General features: G+C 38.4%; 1 protein-coding gene across 1 annotated transcript in view; it reads left to right on the top strand.

Moving 5' to 3' along the window:
* The window catches only part of BAZ1A (bromodomain adjacent to zinc finger domain, 1A), a 65790-nt gene that overhangs the window by 3749 nt on the left and 41115 nt on the right, over positions 1-20926 (top strand). The window contains exons 3-5 of the mRNA XM_009887010.1: positions 2049-2112; positions 6269-6547; positions 18082-18225. Coding sequence (XP_009885312.1) covers positions 2049-2112; positions 6269-6547; positions 18082-18225 — 487 coding nt within the window. The remainder of the gene's footprint in view (positions 1-2048; positions 2113-6268; positions 6548-18081; positions 18226-20926) is intronic.

The following is a 20926-nucleotide window of genomic DNA, read 5'->3' as shown; positions in this document are numbered from 1 at the left end:
CCCCCCCCTTTTTTTTCCCCTTTTCTTTTTTTCTTCTCTTTTCCCCTTCCCCGTGTGTAAAAAGACTGATGGGAATTGTGAAATCGTCGTTAACCGTTGAAGGCGTAATTGCACTGGTAGTCCCGAACTCGCTGCCGCTTTTATCGCTTGTAAGAACAATGGACAGAAAGTATGAAACGAGACGTTTTTCAAAAAGCTGATAAATGTATGTGTTTTCACCCTCGGTCTGATCCAGCGCCATCCCCGCCTACAAAAAGGCCCCCGCATCCAAACTCTCTCTTTTTTTTTTTTTCTTCTTTTTTTTTAAAAGACGTGCAGACTAATGAGATTAAATCTGAAATACTTCTCATTTGTAGTGTATGAAATTAGAGCACACCTAAATCTTTTTCGTGTTTAGACTTGTTTTTCTTACTTAAATACACTTCACCTAATAAAATTTTAAAGAAGTTGGATTAGGTAACTTTGGAGGGTAATGCCTTACTGTTTCCTGGACAATATACTCTGGGGGGAAGAGGGGGCGTTGAATATTTTGTTGGAAGCTTTGTAAGGAGTGTTTTCATTATAGGGCATATGAGAACCTAACGAGCAAGAGCTGACAGCCTCCTGTTTCTGTAGGAATTAAGTCCCCCTCCCCCAGCTCCCAATATTTTGAAAGCTGCTTTTCTGGTTACAATTATTATTATCACGTAATTAGATGACTCTCAAGTATTTGTTGACACTGCACTGAAATACGTTTCAGGTACGTGTAGTTCTGCTAAAATGTCAGCATGAAGAGTGCCCTTTTAAAACATCTTTCTGCTCTCAAAGGGTTTGGTGAATATTTTAAGTACTCTGACAGGCTTATTTACACTGCAAGGATGTTGTCACTAAGAAAAAGTATGAAAGACCAAATTCCATATTTAACCAAAGTTCACAAATTAAGGGATAAATTTAGACTTGTCTTCACACAAGCAATCCCTAGAAATGTCAGTGGGTGGTTAGCTTAGAGGTCAGGACTTAGAATATGGACAACTCTGCAGAAAAGTCTGCTATGCTTGTTTTTTGGGTATATGGGGTGGGTTTGTTTTTGGTGGGTTTGGTTGTGTTTTTTTTTTTTTTTTTCTAATTATCTTGTGGCTTTTTTTGTTAAGTTGGGTTAAACTGGTGCTTTTTTACTACTTTACTATTTTTTACTCTGCATGGTGTCCTGGCACAGATGAGTAAGTTTAGATTAATGTTAGTTGTTTGCAGCATAATCTACCGGAGAACATAGGGTCATCTTTCAGCAAGTTTTAAAGATGCTAATCCTTGTTTCTGCTGGTTGCAAAGTGATGCTTCAAATAGCTAATGCTTTCTGAAAACAACATTTCCCATTTCTTTGCCTCAGCAAGGGCAATTAGATTAATAAGGATCGGGAGGGCCCACTTCTTAAAAATTATATTAGCTGTTTCATGAAGGAAAACCATTGTCTAAGTCAGGCATCTCTGAATCTACTTTTGCAATAGCAACTTGAATTTTTTGAGGGGAGAATATAAAAATTATGGAGCCTGACGAGATCAGGCAGGCCGTATAGATACATACGGTAACCTGAAAACCTGATTTCACCCCCTTTCTCAACTATATGAAGGCTTTCAATTACTACAAATGGTTAAGACCTAAGTTGTTTTCTTGGTGTGTTTTTTTTTTTTTTTTGGTGGTGGTGTGTTTGTTGTTGTTGTTTTGGTTGTTGTTTGTTTTTGGTTTTTTTTTTTTTTTTACGGAGCACAAACAGTGCTGAAAAACTTCTTTCAAGCCAATGCCAGCTTTAGTAGAGATGGATACAAATCATACATTAGTATTACTCTTCTCTATATAAGAAATGATTATGTTAATGCCAGGAGAATTTGGCAACACTAGTATTTTGTAAAGTGACTTTCCCCGTTAAGAATGTATTTCCTTTTTAATCTGAAATACCATCGCCTAATTTTGTAACCCTTTAAAAGGGAGTGCAGTGAGGTGGCAGTGTTAGATTGTATTTATCAGGAGTTACAGGAACTGGGGGAAGTGATGTTCTTCATGCTTGGTTGTAGTCCTGGTTGGAGGGACAGACCCACAAAAGAGTCTCTGTAGCTATAGAAATAGCTGGAGAACCAAGTATGGGGATGCACGAGAGGCATGAGAAATACATTAAACCAGTGGGATGTTACCACCAGTCTTTGACACCTTGTCTGTGAAAGTTAACAGCTGATACAGATATGCGGTGAAAGCCACTATTAAAGTATGGGAAGTCTTGCTTGTGAAGACAGCCTGAAAAAGAAAACTGGGGAAGAGGAGTTTTTGCATCTTCAAAACTAAGTGAAACTTCTTTATAGATTGGCCTGTGGAATTCTTGGTCACAGTCAAAAAGATACCTGTTCAAAAGGCTTTTTAAAGTGTCCTTAGTTAAATTAGTTTTTTTTTCTGTTTTGTTGAAGAGAAACTTGTAAATGTGAAATATATTCCTTAATGCAGAATTAACCTGTAAATATTAAGGAATAAATATTTCTATCTAGGTCTTGTTTGTTTCTTTTGTGCATTATTTTGTAATGCGCATTATTGACTACTTCTGGAGACAACGCAGTGTATAAGAACACTTTTGTGATCCAGAATGGCAGAGTTTGGCTTCTGTGATTACCCTCCTATCATAGGCTAAATAGATTATGTATTAGAGGCTCGTAGGGGCTTTGGAATTAAAAATAACAATTACTACAAATTAGCCATTCCATAGATTTATTCTTTTCCTGCTTTTTCCTCTCTCTTAAATCGCACTTAATATGACTTGCTCATGTTTTACATTCTCCAATATATAATTTTTCTGTTTAAAAAAAGACACATACCCCACTTGTTTTTAATATAGGCTAAGAAAATGAATGAAAGTAAATTGTTTGAACCAAACATGTTCTTGAAATACACTAAAAATACAGTAGATTTTGGACTCAGTGGGAGTACTTGGTTAGTTCAAGCGAAAGGCATCTAATTTCTAGGCTGGGTTTTTATATCCATTGGAAGTGCAGTCAGCACAGAGATTGCATGTAATTTATTTCTAGCTTCTGTTAATGAACTGCCTCTGATCAGCTACCTACCAAGTAAAGTATTATTTGCTGATAACTTTACTGTTTTTCTTACCTTGCATGGAAAACTAACTATATGATGTAAATGGGGTGGGGGGGTGGGAGACATCCAGCTGAGAAGTCAGCATTGATTACTACTGCAAAGACAACTTAGTTTTTAGTCCCTGCTCCTCAAGTAATTGGCCTGATGTGGACATCTTCTTCAGGGTGCTGTTTGACTTCTCGCAGGCAGGTGGGACCATGCAAGTGAGCTTTGTGGATGTGTTTTGCGTGAACTTCCTTCTCCATGTTGTCAAGCATTACAGAGACCTTGAACCAGCGAGGAAGCCCCAAAGACCATAATACCCTTCATAAAGATGTAGATAAGGCTTCAGATGTGATGTAGCAGCAGATGCACTTGTGAATTTAAGTTGAATGTGGAATATAATCAAGTGCATTATTACTCTTTAAGTAAAGAGAAAGGGTATCACTGCTGCTGCTACCGTTCTCTTGGTTTGGTAGCTGTTGTGTCTGTTCTTTGTAAATCTTTTTGTGCATCAGATAGGGACGGAAAGAGCACTACAAGTAACATCTATTGCTGTACTGTTAGCATTTTATTTTGTCCTCTGTTTCAAACCAAGTTACAGTGAGATCACTAAAACATTGCAATAAAACTGTGTTAACGGACTAAGCCACAGATGGTTTTGATGTGCTACAGGTAATGACTAGCAAAAGACAAATAATGTTTTCAAAAGCGAATGTAATTTTTTCGCACAATTTTTTTTTTACTTCCCTGTAAGTTGGGGAGTGGGTGGGTTAATCCACACAAAACAAAAGAGGAAATGAGGGAGAATGAAACTAGATACACAAACTACTCCTGTATGCAAATGGCAAAAAATATTTTCCTCAAATATGTTTCAGTTAAAGTAGTCTTAGATTTTTTCACTTGTAATAATTATGGATTAAAAACTGTGAGAGAGGGGTTTGTTGGTTTGGGTTTTGGTTGTTTTTCTTTTTTTTTTTCCTGTAAGTTCAATGCTGCTGCTTTAAATAGCATGACTGCCTGGTGTCCCCTCACGAAGAATAACAGCAGCTCTTAAAGGGACACTGTCAGCATCAAGCTCAGAGCCTCCCTCCCTCTCTGCTCTCTCTTCGCTCCGCCCCCCCTCCCCCCCTTTTTTTTTTCTTTCCCCCTTCCATAATTTTTGAAAATTATGGTCTGGTACATTTTTTTAATACCTCTTTGGGTGATTTTCTCTATCCTTAATGATAATTATCAAGAACCTCTATGGTAAGTGAGACACAAAAATATATGTAGAGACACACAGCTGCATGGAGATTTGAGTAAATGTTTCTTTATCCATTGAAGTCAGTAAGACTACTAAAAATTATTGTAACTCTAATACAGAAATATTGAAATGTAGGTCAGGAAGAGACCTGAAGAGGTCATGTTTACATGTTCTATCACCTTGGCAAGAAAAAAAAGGTATTTTTGTCTAACCTGTTATTTAAAATGTTTAAGTAACTATTCTACACCTTAAACATACAGATTCACCATGGTTGACAGAAAAAAAAGAATATTCTGTCCTATGCACAGAGAATGACTGACAGCCATCCGTTCTTCATATCTGGAAGAATAATTTCTCTTATTCTCTCCCCTTTGTTCTTCTTTTTCTCGTTTAGAGTAAGCACGTCCTTATTGCTTACGAGTGTTAGACCCATGTACTGTCAAATATATTAAGTAGAAGTAGGCGATATAAAAATCTGAGATTTTGTATTTATTAAATATTATTCAGATAATATATCTCTTCTGTCCTTTTCTCCTACTCACAGCTGATGTTCTTCCTAAAGCATCTTTCTCTCACTCAGAGGAATCCTGTGCTCATGCAGAAAGGATTATCTGAGCCAGGACCCTCCATTGTTCTCAATCGGGAATTTCCATTTTCATTTACGAAATGTTATGGTTCATCTGTCCATCTGCAGTGAACATTGTCATCTGCATCAGTTAGACTAGTGCACGTTTGCCAGGTTGAGTGTGCAGGGAGCCTGCAAAAAAAACCTCCAAGTGTGAACTGTCCAATTCTTTAACCTCATTACCGGAAATGATTTGAACAGTTCTATCCTTTTAAAAATGGAAATGCTATGCAGCATATTTTTTTTTTTTAAAGGAATGAAACTTCGGTATAGGTATCTTGTGTAGCCTGCAGTGTTCTGAAAGTACTGTGTGCCTGCCTTGAAATAGCTATGTTGAACGGATACAAAGCAAAATAAAACTCAGTTTGTCATGTTGTGTGTTGCATAATTACTAATACTAGTCTGTCAAGATTTTTAAAGGAAGGCAAATAAAAATCGTTGTCTGAACTGGGACATATTGAAAGATTGCTCTGCTGTCTGATCACTGATCCATAGTATCTGATATGTTCTAACATGGTTTTGTGAATAGCTACATCATCTACTTCATCTAGAAAGTGTTTTAACAAACCAATATTTTTCTGATACCTGTCAAAAATTGACAGGTATTGGCTAATGAAAGCTATTCTTTCTTGATTCCAGTGTAATAACTAGTAATTAAGCAATAACAACAATGTAATTTTAGCATTAATTGGAAATATAGGGAAGGAGAATCAATATTTGCTCATGGAGAAAGGGAGGAGAAGAATCTGTAAGAAAAAATAGTTTAATGCTTTTTCTAAGAGCAATGCAAACAGTGAAGGAATAAAAACTATTTGGAGAACTACTTGACATTAATTTTTTTACCTCTCCGATCTTTTCATTTGGCAGCTAGGGCACTCAAAATCTGAAACTTATTCAAGTTTCAACATGTTTCTGTGATCTTAAGGTTATTTTATGTTTGTACAGTTTTAGACCCTCCTCTTGCAAATATTTGTGGAAATGTGGGGGATGTGAGGAGGATATGACACCTATTAAACTCAGTGTGATTATTCTTATGCATAAGGCTTCTTACACATGATTATTTGTTTGCAGCACTTCTAGGTCTTGATGCTGGTACTGTAGTGGTTTCACAATAGCAATTTACCATGCTATGGCTAAAAAGTGGTAAATAACCCTTGATTATCTGCAACCTGTACAAGAATAGAGCTGCCTCTGCATTTCAGGCTTGTAGAAGCAATTTGCTGCTGTATTAATTGTAAGCAAATTGAAAATGTTAGTCAGAACTCAACCATTTCCTTTTTCTCTTCCCCCACCCTCTTTCTTTTCAGTGATTTTTTTGAACGCACCATTCTGTGCAACAGCCTTGTGTGGAGCTGTGCTGTCACAGGTAAACCAGGACTCACATATCAGGAAGCACTGGAATCGGAGAAGAAAGCCAGACATAATCTTCAAAGTTTTCCAGAGGCACTCATCATTCCAGTTCTCTACTTGGCCACCCTCACCCATCGTTCCCGACTTCATGAGATCTGTGATGAAATCTTTGCTTATGTCAAGGATCGGTATTTTGTTGGTGAAACAGTGGAAGTAGTTAGAAATAATGGTGCAAGGTAAGTATATTTAAAAATAAATGCATATTTCTTCTTGTTTGATATGGGTGTTTCTTGTGTGTGCTTCTTTTAAACCAAAAATCAGGATAATAAACTCCATCGAGCGCACCAGAAGTGAGGTGTGATGCTTAAACAAGTGATACTGTTAACTTCTCCTGCTTGCTTTAATTAGGAGTAGGATTGTATTGCTGGGTTTGGTATCTCTTTCCTTAGTTTAGAGCACCTGTACAGACAGGACAGCTCTCTCAGGTCTTTACACAGCAGTTTTTCAGTCAGAGTGGTGGGTTTGCAAAGGAATGTCAGTCCCCTGGTGTATTGGTGTGAGAAAGGTGGGTTGTTAGTGGAATGAGATTTAGTTAGAAAGAATTAAAAAATTATATTAAAGTTTTGATGAAATCATCCAGAATGCAATTCATTGTGTGATGTTTTGTGTACTCAGAATGGCCAAACTACAGAAAGCTTAAAAAATTGATAAGGGTTGGATTTTTGTTTTTTAGATAGTGACAAAAATTGTGAGTACATTCTCGGAGAAGTTGGGAATTATTTGTAAAGCATTTGTAGTAGGTGATTATCTGGAATTTAGTGTGGGTTTTTTCCGTGCAGTGTTATGCTTACTCTTATACAGATGTATATATTGCAAGTCTTCTTATTGTAAGCTCAGACTGATTAAGAAGTTGTGAAGCTTCAGATGCTTTCTCGTATCATTAGTACATATTCTCTATAGTATAAATAAGTTGTTCTACAGTATGTAGCTAGCTTCAGTCTTTCTTTAAAGCAGCTTCTGGGAGAGAAAAGGTCCATGTTTTGTCTAAGTGAGTTTGCAGTTTCACCTAACTGAGGTTCAAAATGGGAAAGATTTAAACATGCTCAACTTGGAAATACCTGCAGAATGTGTGCTAAAGCCTTTGTGGGTTCAGCTGTTGCTGGTTGGGTGTTGTTGGTGGGTTGTGGGGTTGTTCTGGGGTTTTTTTTGTTGTGTTTTTTTTTTCTCCCAGGAGGAAGGTGCCCTCTTACACTGCAGAGTAGACGGGACGCAACATATTGGCTTCTGTGGGTAGCCTGAGGTCTCTGCGTATAATCTGGTGTATATTGGGTGATAGGAGTGGGCTGGTTCAAAATGGTCGTCAGAGACCATAGTTATTCTGTATGGGCTTTTTAGTGGCTGATCCAGATGTTAAAGGCAAATTTTGTCCTACCTCGGGAAGAAATATCTGTTGATGTGCTGCAGGAGATAAGTTGTAAGGAACTTTGTATGGGTATGTACATAAGGTTGGTGCTTAATAGAAAAGCTTTCCATCTCCTCCCTACTCTATTCATGTCAAACAGTGAAGTTCCAGTCTGCAAAGCCAGGACAAGAACAACCTTGGTAGACTTGCTGCTTTCTGCACAGAAAACCTATATCCAGAGTTTGTTTCTATCCTTCTCATCTTTATACTATATAGTCTAGACTATACTATAGTCTAATGACTAGACCCATCTTACTGCTAGTATTACATCACATTCCTTTTGCTTAGAGAATAAGATATTTTCTTTTTTTTTTTAAGCCAAAAACTTGAATATTATGAACTGTCAGTGTAGTTCAGCTGTTGGTTTTCATTTGCTCAATGAAATGCCTTTGTTTTCAATCTTTGAAGGTACTGTCAGTTTCCAAATGAATAGCAGAAAGAATGCTTTAGAAGGAAAAACTTTTTTCCCCAAGAACAACCCTCCTGTCTTTCTACTACTTTTCTAAACTCTTAGCTAAAATATTTATGCTTGTGTATCTTAGCTTTTCAAAGCTTAAATGAAAAGTAGGCTTATATGCAATAAACAGAAGCCTTGTATATCTTTTGTTTTTTGAAATGCAGAATCCTTTTCACTTTTCTTTTTAGAACATCATAAATCAGTTTTGAAGTTTGCTCTAACAAGATGGTTTCTACTTGCCATGTAAGCTAAATTCTGTTCAGATAAAACTGTGATGTGATTCTGTCTCATGAAGATAGCGCTATCTTTTTTTACCAGCCTTTAATTCAGTTGTCTTGGTTATTCAAAATTGTGTTGAGATACATGTCTAGCAATTTTGTGTTTATGTACCACTTTCACAGATCAATATAATAGGATATAAGCTAAATTTCTTAAACCCTTGGGGTGAGCTATGTATCATTCAAAATACTGAAGATTGAGATAAAAATCTATTTCCACCAAAACTAACCTGCTAGAAATTGCATGTTTTAAACTATATAAGTATAAATTTGTGTCTGGTAAAATGAAGTATGAAAAACTCACCTTAGTTGATTGTATGCCACAGATATTCTAGACAAATGTATAGCAGAGAGCTAGTTCAGACCTTTAATACTAAATCCAGGAAACAGTGCAAACAACATGGGAGTACAGAGGGATTTTTATGCTTAGAGATACATAATTAAAGAATACAAAGTGGGAGGAGGTGAGGCATAGTTATTCTTCTGCCCAATTAGCAGTTGACTTTGACCTATATTTTGAAGTACTACATTGGGGATTAAGCATACCATCTCATGTTACTTGTAAATAACACTGGTGTTCAACAGCACAATTTGCGCGTTTGTCATGTGCAGCTATGTTTTTGTGATCTTTTCTAGCAAAAATGGTCACAGTCCATCTATAGTTTAACAGCATCCTATGAGACCAATGGAGTTTGGCAGCATGAAAACCCAGTTGTGTTGTGGTGTTGTAAACAGTTCCACTGCATTTATGTATGAAGTTTTTTGCACATGTAATGTTAGCAGGATCACTTGTTATCTGAGCTCCGTGCATCATTTAATGCGAAACCTACAGCATAATGCATGTGTAACCAGGGATAAATAAAGGTTGCTCAAGCAATTTAAGTATTGATATTTTATAACGCTTGAATTTGCACAGGTAGTATTCTTGTAGGATAGATTGCTTTCATGCAGCTTTCTAGATTTTGAACAAAGTAAATGGGAGGGAACCCAAACACTAGAAGGGTTAGCATTTTGGTGTAATGTAAATGTTTTTACCGCGAGCATATGAAAGTCTGTAGTACTGTCAGTAATGGACAGGAGATGTGGAAAGAGGGTAAGAGGACAAGTGGTTTGTGCAGAGACTAAGCAGAAGAAGATTTTTTTTGTGAGACCGCAGGTTCTTATATCCAACCCGTGTGTTCTGGTTGTTGCAGAATCTGATGCCCCGTTGCTTTTTCTGATCTTATGTCCTTATCATGCTCTTCTGGTTTCTAGCCCATTGTTGTGCTGCTCAGTTTTGAATTTGGCTGCTTCCGCCTTGTTGCTGAGGTCTAGTAGGAGGAACTCAGCGAGTTTGGGAGATATTCTGTCTTCCTGTTGTTTCGGCATGTATGGTGTCTTAGCAGGCCTTATCAAACAGAAAGAAATCGCAGAGAAAGCCCCCCAGTCCTGACGTGGCTTGTTCAGGCAGTCTATGAAAATGATGCGTGCAATTTAGTAATCTAGTAGAAGCAACAAGGAGGTAATTCTGCTTGCTCTTTAACTCTTTCAGATGATGAATTGATTAATAACGGCAGCTTTTTTGGTTTGTATGTGTCCAGCTTTTCTGGCCAAACTGGGGCTGACTTTTCTCCAAAGTGGCAGCTGTGCTACGCTTTAAAACATGAGGTGCTTGGATTCCCAGTGAAAGAATCGTAGGAGTTGTGTAACAAAGTTTTCCTAGTACTGCCTTAATAAAAGACAAAATTATTTGAAACATCAGCTAGAAACTTCATATAATATAGACAGAAAACAATATCAAATTAAGTTTAAGTTTCAGTTGCCAAGGAATTGAAACAGCTGACACTATAACTACTGTTATTGAGAACGCCAAATTGCTGTTTATGAACGTAATTTATTGAAAAAGGTATGAAAATTCTTAAATATTTTGTTTGGGGGAGGGGGAGTTAAAGCAATATTTCATGTTAACCATGGTCAGTTAAGATGTAATGTAAGCAGATAATGTTTTAGCTCACAGTTTATTGAAGCAGAGGAAAAAGTTTGACCACATGACTGGAATTGCTTCCTCTATTTGCTCTTCAGAACTCAAAGTTTAAGATGCATACCAAACTAGTTGGCCTTTTGTTTTTCCACAAGGAATGGCATCTCTTGCAGTAACCTGTTCATTTGTTGCTGTCTCAGTACCCTGTTGTATTATTGGTACTTAAAACTTGTGAAACTGATTTTCAGAATCTTGGCATCTGAAGTCAGTTACCTGAAAGTTGGAACTATGTGGTGTGGAAGCCCTCCCTGAAATAACCTCAGTGAGTGCCTCGGACACATTACATAAAACCTACAACTGTGTAACTTGCTCAGCCGTAGGACCTGTTCCTTTCTACTTGAGGTCAGGAGTGTGCTTTTTTAAAAAATTATTTTAGCTTGTCAGAGGAAAACCTGTATTTAAAGCACGTGTAAACAACCAGTTGTTGTTTGTCATCAGTGTTCTCAGACTGGACACCATCACAAGAAATATTGGCTGTCTTTATTAGGGTATGCAAGTGAGCAGGGTGATAATTAGTTAATTAATCTGTAAGCTGGCAGTCTGACTTGAGCAGTGAAGAGATCTAAGGTTTTAGGTTGGACAACTCTACTAGCTCTTCAGCTCCCCTCCCCCGCCCTTAAAAATAGCTTATGTGACAGTAGGGTGGGGGACAACCAGTTGTTGTCCAATGATCCCCATGGAACTTAATTAAAAAATCAACCACCTTGTAGACTAAAATAGATAGCTTAAAGGTACTGTATAAGAAGGAAGAAAACATACAGAATGTGGCAGATATAAAAAGGAATGTCTTTTTCATTGAATTTGACCACTAGATGACACCACTGCAAAGAATACTTGTCGAATGACTGTGAGCAGGCAACACCGGAATGCTTCATGAGAACAGAGTGTTTTTAAAATGAACCTACTTACAGAAGTAGTAGGTGAAGTTCTCTGCTAGGAAGATTGCTGCATGTGATCATAGGGTGGGTATAGGTTAACATCCTTTCTCTGCTCTGACTGATCTGATGCTGACCATTTCTGAGCTGTAGGAAACCTAGGTAATCACAGAGCAACCTTGTCTGTAAGTGAAACTTCTTTTTTTAACTCATCAATTTTTTTGGCTAGTGTCCCTGTGCTTCAGGACTGTTCATAGTGGATTAACCACTGCATTAGGCCCATTAAAAGATTTGCATACTGTTTTCATCTCTAAGTCTTAACTGGGGCACAGGAGGCTTGTTGCTGGTCGTGACTATGCCTGGCTGATACAGAGTTGGGATGGTAGAAGATATTCCTTGTAAGAGATAAGGTTATAGTTAATTTTCCAACTTTTTCATTTAAATTGGCAACAAGGTATTACTTTCTTATTATATATGGGTGTCTTCTGACAACTAGGATAAGCTAATATAAGACCACTAGGTAGCAGAAGGCAAAGTGTCTTCCATGTTTAGACTTTAACAAGTTACAGTGAATTTAAGTTATTTTCTAGTCTACCAACAAATTTTCCTCTTTGACACGTAGGCTTCAAAGCTGTCTGGATGCAGAGGCGCTGGAGCTAATGTCTACAGAATCAGAAAGTTATAGTGTGTTTTGTAGTGGTAAAGCTTAAGCATAAGTTCCTGTATGCAATGACAGTTTCCTACTTTATTTCGGAAGGTGAATTTGAATTCCAGTGGCAAAGTTAGTGTGGTGCTTAAACAGCATAGCTGACAGTACTGAAGAGCAGTTTACCTATTCATAGAGCAAGTACAGTTTGCATTCTTCCAGCATTGCTGTTTAAGGACCAGTCAACTCCTGGCCTGGAAGACTCACGTCTAAGGAATTCACTTTCCACTGCCCTTAAGTCCTTTGGGATATAAATATATTTGTGTTTGTTGACTAATAAATATATTTGTATTTGACTAATGGAAGCTATGAGATGATGATATCTGGGAGAGAACCTGCAAGTCCTTTCTTAAAGATTGTTGAACAGCTGTTACAGCTATTTTGGGGCGCTGTCAATTTCTATTAGCTCTCACTGCTGTGCATACTCTACTTTTATAACTATAAATTTAAAGGTATGTGTTTGGGCTTAGTTGTTTTATGTTGGTTTTTTTTTTTATCAGTACAATACTATGAACAAAGGGCTGGGCAGTCAAAATGATGCATATACTGGTGTTACTGTTAGTGTTGTCCTAATTCCACAGGAGACAGCCAATGCAGCTACTGTATATATAGGATTCTCTTGTCCTAAGCAAAAGCATGCTTCTTGCTAGTTTCTTTGAAGCATACAATCTTACCTATAATGTCACAGACAATTGAAGATGCTAAAACTCAAAACCAGCAGCTCTTGCTCTACTTCAGGAAACAGTTAATGTGCATAAAACTTGTCTCCTTGTTGTGTGCTTTTGTTTTGTGTGTGCATTAAATGGTACCAGTTAGCTGAGTAAAAAATGTCACTTATTCCTTCAGATCTTGCCTTGCTTTTATCTCTGTAATTATTTTCAGGTGTATGAGAACTGTTAGGACAAGGTTATGAGTTACTGCACTTATCTGACATTTACTTCTCCCCCCCGCCTTTGAAACAGCCTTCTGCATCCGAGGGATATTTTTTGTCTGTTTATTGTAAAGCATACAGAGGCGTGTTTATAACTCACCTGGGCCTTCAAGGGGTCTTGGTTTTTTGACCTGAAATGAGGACATAGCAGAGTGCCAGACTATTATTTATATCACAGTAGTTAGCGCCAGCCAGATCAACAGCTGTTGTACAGGATGCTCAGCTGATGGACAGTGAGAAGCCGTCTCTCCTCTCACAGTTTCCAACTCTAGCCTTGGTTGGATGTAAAGGCCTACTCAGCATTTGGGAAGAACTTCTCCAAGTTAAGTGAAAGTGCCAGTAACTGCAGGATGAAGGTTTTCTGCTTGACATCCTGCGATGGCTTACGTAGTGGAGTGCAGCTTCTCTTTCTCCTCTTCATACTGTGTTCTGCTACTGCTTCAGCAGAAGTAGACAGAGATACCTGCTTGTCCCACAGCCCATAATAGCCTGGGTATGTACCTGTGAGTTGCTGAGCTGAATGAAAGAGCCGTGTGGCGACTAAGTTAAACTTACCCTTTGTGCTGGGTTTTCTTGAATCACTCTCATCTTGGACTACTGGTGAGTTTGAAGCATGTACTGTGTCTTGCCCGTGTTAGATTTGTGGTTTCCCTGGAACAGACTCTCCCAGTGACCCAGTGTTCATTTGCCTAGATGTCATTTTTCAGTTAGGAAGGATAAACTACTGAAATCACTGAGCTACTCAAGAAATCATAGTGTCTCGCGGCCTCCATAGGAGGGAGGTCTTACTACTTCTCCTTCCTCCTCTGCTTTTGTCTGTGGCCAGTATTTGCCTCTTCCACATGCTCTGGTTCTCATCAGATCCTTCAGTGAATCGCTTGAAGTAGCTGATAGGACAAAAACTTACCCAGCTCTTCACACTGGGTTAGGTTTGGGTTTTGTTGTGGGGTTTTGTTTTTGTTTTTTTTTTTTTGTTAGTTAAGTGAATTCAATTTAATGGCAATCAATAAATGATACTGAGCGCCAGAGGTACAAAAAGCAAGCACTGTACCAACTATGTGGCCGGAAGGAGAAATGGCAAGGGAAGACTGAACTTAAAAGTCATTTCTGCATCCCATGGAGCTGCAACCTGAGGCTGCAGGTGCAGTTTGCTTTTGTACACCTTCAACCTGCTGCTTCTTGACTGTTCTTCTGGGAGTGACAAGGTTCAGTCCTACCTTAAAGTTTTCTGCTAGTTGTATTAAGCTGCCTATGGCAGGGGGGTTGGAACTAGATGATCTTCAAGGTCCCTCCCAACCTAAACCATTCTATGATTCTACGATTCACAGCACAGCCCAGAATTGTTCTTCTAGAGCGGGATTGGTGGAGTTGGGTTTCCAGAGAAACTATATCCTGTGCCACAGTTTCCAGTTAGTGTCTCTTGCCCTGATATTGCTGCAATCAGTTATGTTCTTTCACCTGTGAAACTGACAGCCCTACCTGAAATTCATGGAAATCAATGGAAGATCTCAGTTTTTTCATCTGAGAGAGATGATGTGCACCGGTATTTTGCTGATTGCATTCTCTGGCTGTGTGTTTGAAACTTTTGGGCTCCTGTGTTGTTCTCTGCTTTCTTCAAAAACCAACAGATTTAATAGTATAGGCCAAGCACTTCATGGAACCTTTCCCATAACATAAGAGGACCTCAAAGACCTTAGTTTCTGACCTCAGCAAAAAGTAAAGCTGTGAGTGTAAAGGCCATCCTTGGGACAGGTCAGAGGACCTGTACCGTGTTGTTGATAGCAGCCTGTAGTGCAGAAAGAAGTATGCAAAACTCTAGGAGCACGGGGTAATCGTTTTGCAGGTTTACTGTTTGTAGCTTTTGGCTGTCAGTGTCTGAGCTAGAGCTGCTGGGACTACTGTGAAAAGTTCACGATGGCTCTATTCTCAATTTATCTGATCCTTTTCTGAATACCTTTGGGATTCATTTAGTGGGGCTGTAAGCTTTTTCACAATGTTTATTGTTATTTGAAGAAATTTCTTCCTGACTAAGGGGGATATTGGGGTACATATTGATTTACTGTAATGCCGCTTGCTGTCTTTTTAGATTGAGGTGCCCCCGCTTCTTATTTTATGGGAAACAGAGCGAGTGTGGTTTGACTTCGGCATAAGCTCTGTAAAGATCTTAAGGTATCCTTTGTAGAAAATATTTCAAGTAGTGTGCTTCATCTGAGTGTCTTGCTTCAGCTTTCAGCTCTGTTATTTTACATCATAAAGCACATAAAACAAGTTGTAAAAAGTGAACTCAGGGAACGATTCAGTTATTAAGAAAAGCAGACCTTCATGCGCACTTTCTGCAGAGTGTCTTTGCCTCTCTTAGCCCAGGGAATTGGCTGCTACTAGCCATAACTTGATTGTAGCAAGGCTAAAAAAAGTCATCATTCACAGATTATTATTTCTTTAATGCCAGAAGGAACGGTTGCATCACTTGCTTTAATCCCCTGTCTATCAGTAACCATTAAATTTCATTGGATTATGCTTTTATTGAGCCAGGTAATGTGTGTTTCACTTGAGTCCTTCCCTGAAGATTTCTGGTAATTACCTGAATGAAGGCATAGAGGATGGAGAGTCACTTGCTTTCTGTGATAACTTATTCCATTAGTCATTCTCCCTGTTTAATAATAAAAAGTGTGGGGGGGGGATGAGGAAGAAGCAGCTGTAAGCTGTATTGGGGATTTTGCCACTTAATTAATCAAATGTATGGAATATATAATTTCCATTCTTACAGAAGGAGATGTGATACTCTGTAAATTAAAGGGCTGTCCAATGGATAAACGGGTAAAGTAAGCATTGGTAAAATACTTGGTGACTAAATATTCGAGTCTTTTTGAGCGGGAGGATTGGTTTGTGTGTGTGTTTTACGCTCTTTGTCCTTTCATGGCATTGGGTAGTGTAGGTCGCGCTTTAGCTTTCATGTGGCTGTTTTACTGTGATTGCAAATTTAGTGTATATGTGCTCCCTCTAGTGGTCTTCAGGTAATAAACAAATTAGAAAAAGTCAGTAGCTTTAAACATTGGTTCTTTGGATTATTTTCCATTAGAAATTAATTTAAAAGTGTTTTTCAAATTGAATTGAACTCTCTAGGAAATATATTTTATAATCTGAAACAGAAATAATTCTACTAGAAGTTTTTTTTTTTTTTTGAGCTGGTGACCTTTATATTTAAAAAAGCAGCATAATACATAATAATACAAATTCTGCCATGCAGTCAGCTCCATATTATTCAGTATGAAGGGGATGCTGTGATGTTCCAAATATTGGAAAACCAAGATACTGTAATGACAGACTTTTCTCTTGGGACTCAGCCAGAGTCTGGTGCTGGGCCAGACCTTAATAAGCCTCGTTGGACTTGGACTTATTTTGTGAACAGCCACTACGATCTGTGTCCGTTATGTACTTGGGTGCTGTTGGTTCTATTTAGGGAGTCTATTTAGGTTTCCACAGTTAATCAGCTTGTGCTCCACTCGCCAGGGAAATGTGTCTTCCAGCCCCAGACTAGCCAGCATTGGAAATGGGACTGGCTGTATTGGAATGGCAGCGTGCCTGTGGTCAGCGAGTCCAGCGGGCTCAGGCTGTGTCTGCTTGCAGGCAGCTCTGGTGTCCCTGTGGGTTAATTAAGCCTATTGTCATCTTTAGGAATATATAAGGATGTTAATAGTTTGGGTTTTTTTAATGATTTTTATATTTTATTTTTAAATAACGTATCCCATTGGAGCATCCTGGAGCTCGCTCCCTGTTTGAGAGAGGCTGGAGGAGGACAGCTACAGGCACTATTGGTGTTACTGATCCTAGCTAAATTCGCAAGTAAATATGACCTAGGATATTTTAACGTTTTCAACTTTTCTGCCTCTGCCCTCCCTCGGGTTTTTTTTGTTTGTTTTTTTTTTTTTCTCTCCAAGCCCTCAATGTGTGCAGATTTTTGGATAGTACTGTCTGCTTGCAGAAAAAGGTGTTTAAGAAGTATTTTGATATTGTTTCCTTTTTGTCAGTGTTCAGTTCAGATAGAGGAACACTTAGAATTTGTCTGTCATAGATTTGTTTGAGATTTTTTGTTTGTTTGTTTTTAACTTAGGTGTGATGCCACACTAATTCAAGCCCTGTGCTTCATGTATTCTTCATTTTATTCATTTCAAGTGACAGTTTGGTGCCCAGAGAAGAGAATTATTATGTGTTCTTTCTCCCCCCACCCTTTGAGCTTTTAGTGGTAGTATGTGGCAGCATCCATTCACTGCAATAGTTAGTTTTCATGAAGTAGACAAGGCTTTGGGAGATTAAACTAAAAAATATGAACCATGGAGTTCCAGAAAGGGGTGAAAGTTGGTCGTTAAAAACCAGCTATAATGCAGTTACCCAGCATGAAGTGTCGATTAATTATACTTTTTAATATGTAGTTAATTCTGCCTTTATAACTAGCATTCAGGATGGCAAAGGGATAGACTTGTTTTGTCAATTGTGTGCATGCCAGATGGAGCCTTAATATGTGTCAGCAGATAAATGGGCCATTATTAAGATTAGATGCATAATGATCATTTCAGCCTTGTTTATTTAGGTCATCGACAGCAGTAGAAGATGATCTCTTATAAGTGAAAATACTTTGGGATCTGAAAATCTTTTGCTTTTCTTAGACTGGCATCAAAATAAATGTAAAAGGTTTGGTGTGTAGTTTTAAAGTAACACATTAAGTTAACTTTTAGTTTACTTAAGTGAGAACTGAAAAAAATTTACAACCACAAATAATTCTACCAGTGACTTGATTTGTTTTCCTGAATAGTGAAGCTGATAGCTGTGTAAGCAGATGAATTTGTTTATTTATTAGATGGAACTCATTAAATTAAAAATGTTACCTACTATTTCAGTGCAAGACTATTAGGTATTTACTTATTTAGTATACAATACAGTGTTCAGTTATATGTGTATTCTTAAAATAACATCTGTTACAACTTTAGAGTCCTTGCACTAGTGAAAGACTTTGACAGTAATAAATGTCTGTGCTTTATTTCAGGTTGCAGTGTAAGATTTTGGAAGTCATAGCTCCAGCTCATCACAATGGAATGGCAAACGGCCATGCCAGCAATGCTGAGGGAGACACAATTGTCATCAGCGACAGTGACGACTCAGAAACGCACAATAGCTCTGCACAAAATGGGTAATGATACTTTCACAGTATAAAGCATTTGGGCTGGGTGGAAATGAGACTAAAGCAGATGTGGCAGGGTCTGACCGAAACAAATTACTTGATCTGGATGGATTGTGAGTGTTCAGCCAGCTGAAGGTGACAAGCTGAATATTCACAGGTGCCAGTTATGCTATGTGTAATCCACCAGAGAACTGTGCATTATGAGAGATGGAGTACCTACAGAATAATCATTGTTAACGTGTTGGAATGACAGTGTTTCTTTGGGAGATGGTGGAAGAGCTGTGTATGCCTATCACTAGTCCTCTCTGTGCTGCAGAACCTGCGCTGCTATAGCTGGGAAAATGCAGTCATACTCTGCATTTCTAGAGGCTGGTACTACTTATCATGATATATTATTTCACTTCCATCATGGGGCTCAGAGTTGAGATTCTTTTATTATAAGAGGACATGTGCTTACTGGAACTCTCTGAAGAGTCCTTCTAGAGACTTAATGTGTTTGTGTCCAAAATATAAAAACATACAAAGCTTTCTTCATTGTGCATGTCTCCATATAAATATTCATGGATTTGATTATGATTTTAGGTGCAGTGAAACAGTGTGTGTCTTGTCTTAAGGAACTGCATATAGGCTGGAGTAGCTTAATAACACTGAATAAGAAAGCATCTTGGCTATAATTGTGGTGTTTAGTTTGGACCTTTACTGACCAGTAATTGAGCTTATATATGCTACCTTGTCCTAGCAGTATAATGAGAAGAAAGAATTCTGTGCTTCACAAGCACAATGTGGATGAAGGAGGAGGGTTTGAAGAGGGCCCCAATCTTGTATCCAGCAACATACGAGCTTTACATGAACTGTTATTCACTTTGAGATGTCATGTGGATGCAGAAGTTACTCTCGTTGAATGCTGCATGAGGACTTCCATGTCCTGACATGCATTGAATTACTAGGGTGGAGCTTCTCGCTTGGCTAAGAAAATAACATGGGATAAATAAAATTCTCTGCTGTTTCTTGAAGGCAGTGTCCAAGTTGTTTGTGAAGAGGTCCTACATCTTTGAGAAAATAAATGGATTTTCTGTGTTCCACAGGCATATGGCATTTGAAAGGAGGTTATTCTTGGAATAATGCAAGCGTGCACAGAGCTGACTGTGGGATTGATCCCTTTATATTGCTGTCACTTCCATGCATGCAGACTTGGTAGTAAGACTGAGTCTTACATTCCCAGTCTGTGGTTCTCCCCAGCTGATTTCTTATTTTGACAATGCAGAGAAGGGAGGGAAAATAATTTCTTTCTCTTAGAAAGAGAAGTCTTGTGAGAATATACAAATTCTTGAAGCACTGTTCTGTGGCATAGCTAACTAACATTTAAGCTACAAGCTTAAACTGCAAACCTCTTACAGCTTTAAAATGCTTACTGGAAGTTTTAAGTGAATCTTTTTTTTTTTCTTTTTAACAAATGCGAGAGTTTAATAACACTCCAGTTAGTTTCTGGATATATTCTGGGTATATGCGAACTTGGAAAGTATTATTTGCTGTACCTGTAAAATCTGTCTGAAAGTAGAGCATTGTTATCAATTTTTGTATATTGGCATCTAAGATTCTGTATACCCTTACTTATAACAGTAAGAAATCCCACTGAACTGAATAACATCGTTTTGCAGCCCTAATCCTTCAGGGACTACATTTTGCTTTTTGTGGAGAATCTGCATGTTGTTTGCCTTGGGACCAGTGTCAAGTTGTTATGTGCAGAATCACAGTTCTGCCTCCGTCGACGCACAAATCTGCAGGTTTTGAGACCCAGCCTTCGTGCAAAGCTGCCGTGCCGTTAAACAATGGTACAGCAGATGCTTGGTGTGTTTGTGAGGGGGGGGGAGGGGAGCACAGCACAGATTGATGGGCCATCTGCAAATATTTTTCCTAAAGAATCTGTAAGGCTAGAGAATCTTAACTGAAAATAGATGTCATTAGAGATCCCAACCTTTCTCTGACCCGTCTTCTGTCTGCATGGGGCAGAAATAGCCACGCGTTCTGTACTTTTTTTGCTGACCTTTTTTTTTGTGTTCTGCAGGAAAAGCTGAGGTTGTAAAGGGAGAAAGGGGCCAGGATGCTCTCGCTCCTGCACTCCCTCAGAAAAACAGGCTGCCTTGTAAGGCTTGGGTTGCGAAGCAAAAGGTAGCAATCTTCTTGCGTCTTAAAACCTCTTGATGCTCTGCCCTGGGAGCCTCTGGTACTGTAGGATAGTGGTCATCATAGAATAGCAGTGTTCGTACCTGAAACTGCTAGACTTGGGGATAAGGTTTAACTCTTGCATTTGCTTTAGCGCTCAGCAGCAGACAGGAGATTGAGGGGCATGTACTGCTAAATATATATAATACTGCATATATATATATATATGTACTGTTAAATATATATAATACTGCATATATATATATATGTACTGCTAAATATATATAATACTAGCTACAACTTAATTCATGGCATTCCTCCAGCCAGGACTATGACTAATGTGAACCATCAACCACATCAGAAATACTACAAGACAGATTTCTTTCAGTGGCTTGCTGGCAGGTTCGTGGTGGTAAACTTGGGTGTTTATTCAATTTGAAGTGAAGTATCATCTTTATTTTGGGGAAGGGTTAATTGCTTCTGAAAATTTTGGGATGCAGGCAGAGGTAACAGGAAGCCAGTGGAACCTTACCATCCATATTTTTCA

The sequence above is a fragment of the Charadrius vociferus genome, unplaced genomic scaffold, assembly GCF_000708025.1.
Source record: "Charadrius vociferus isolate BGI_N301 unplaced genomic scaffold, ASM70802v2 scaffold14, whole genome shotgun sequence".
NCBI lineage: Eukaryota > Metazoa > Chordata > Aves > Charadriiformes > Charadriidae > Charadrius > Charadrius vociferus.
The sequence above is the reverse complement of the archived record's forward strand: the minus strand, read 5'-3'. Positions and strand labels throughout refer to the sequence as shown.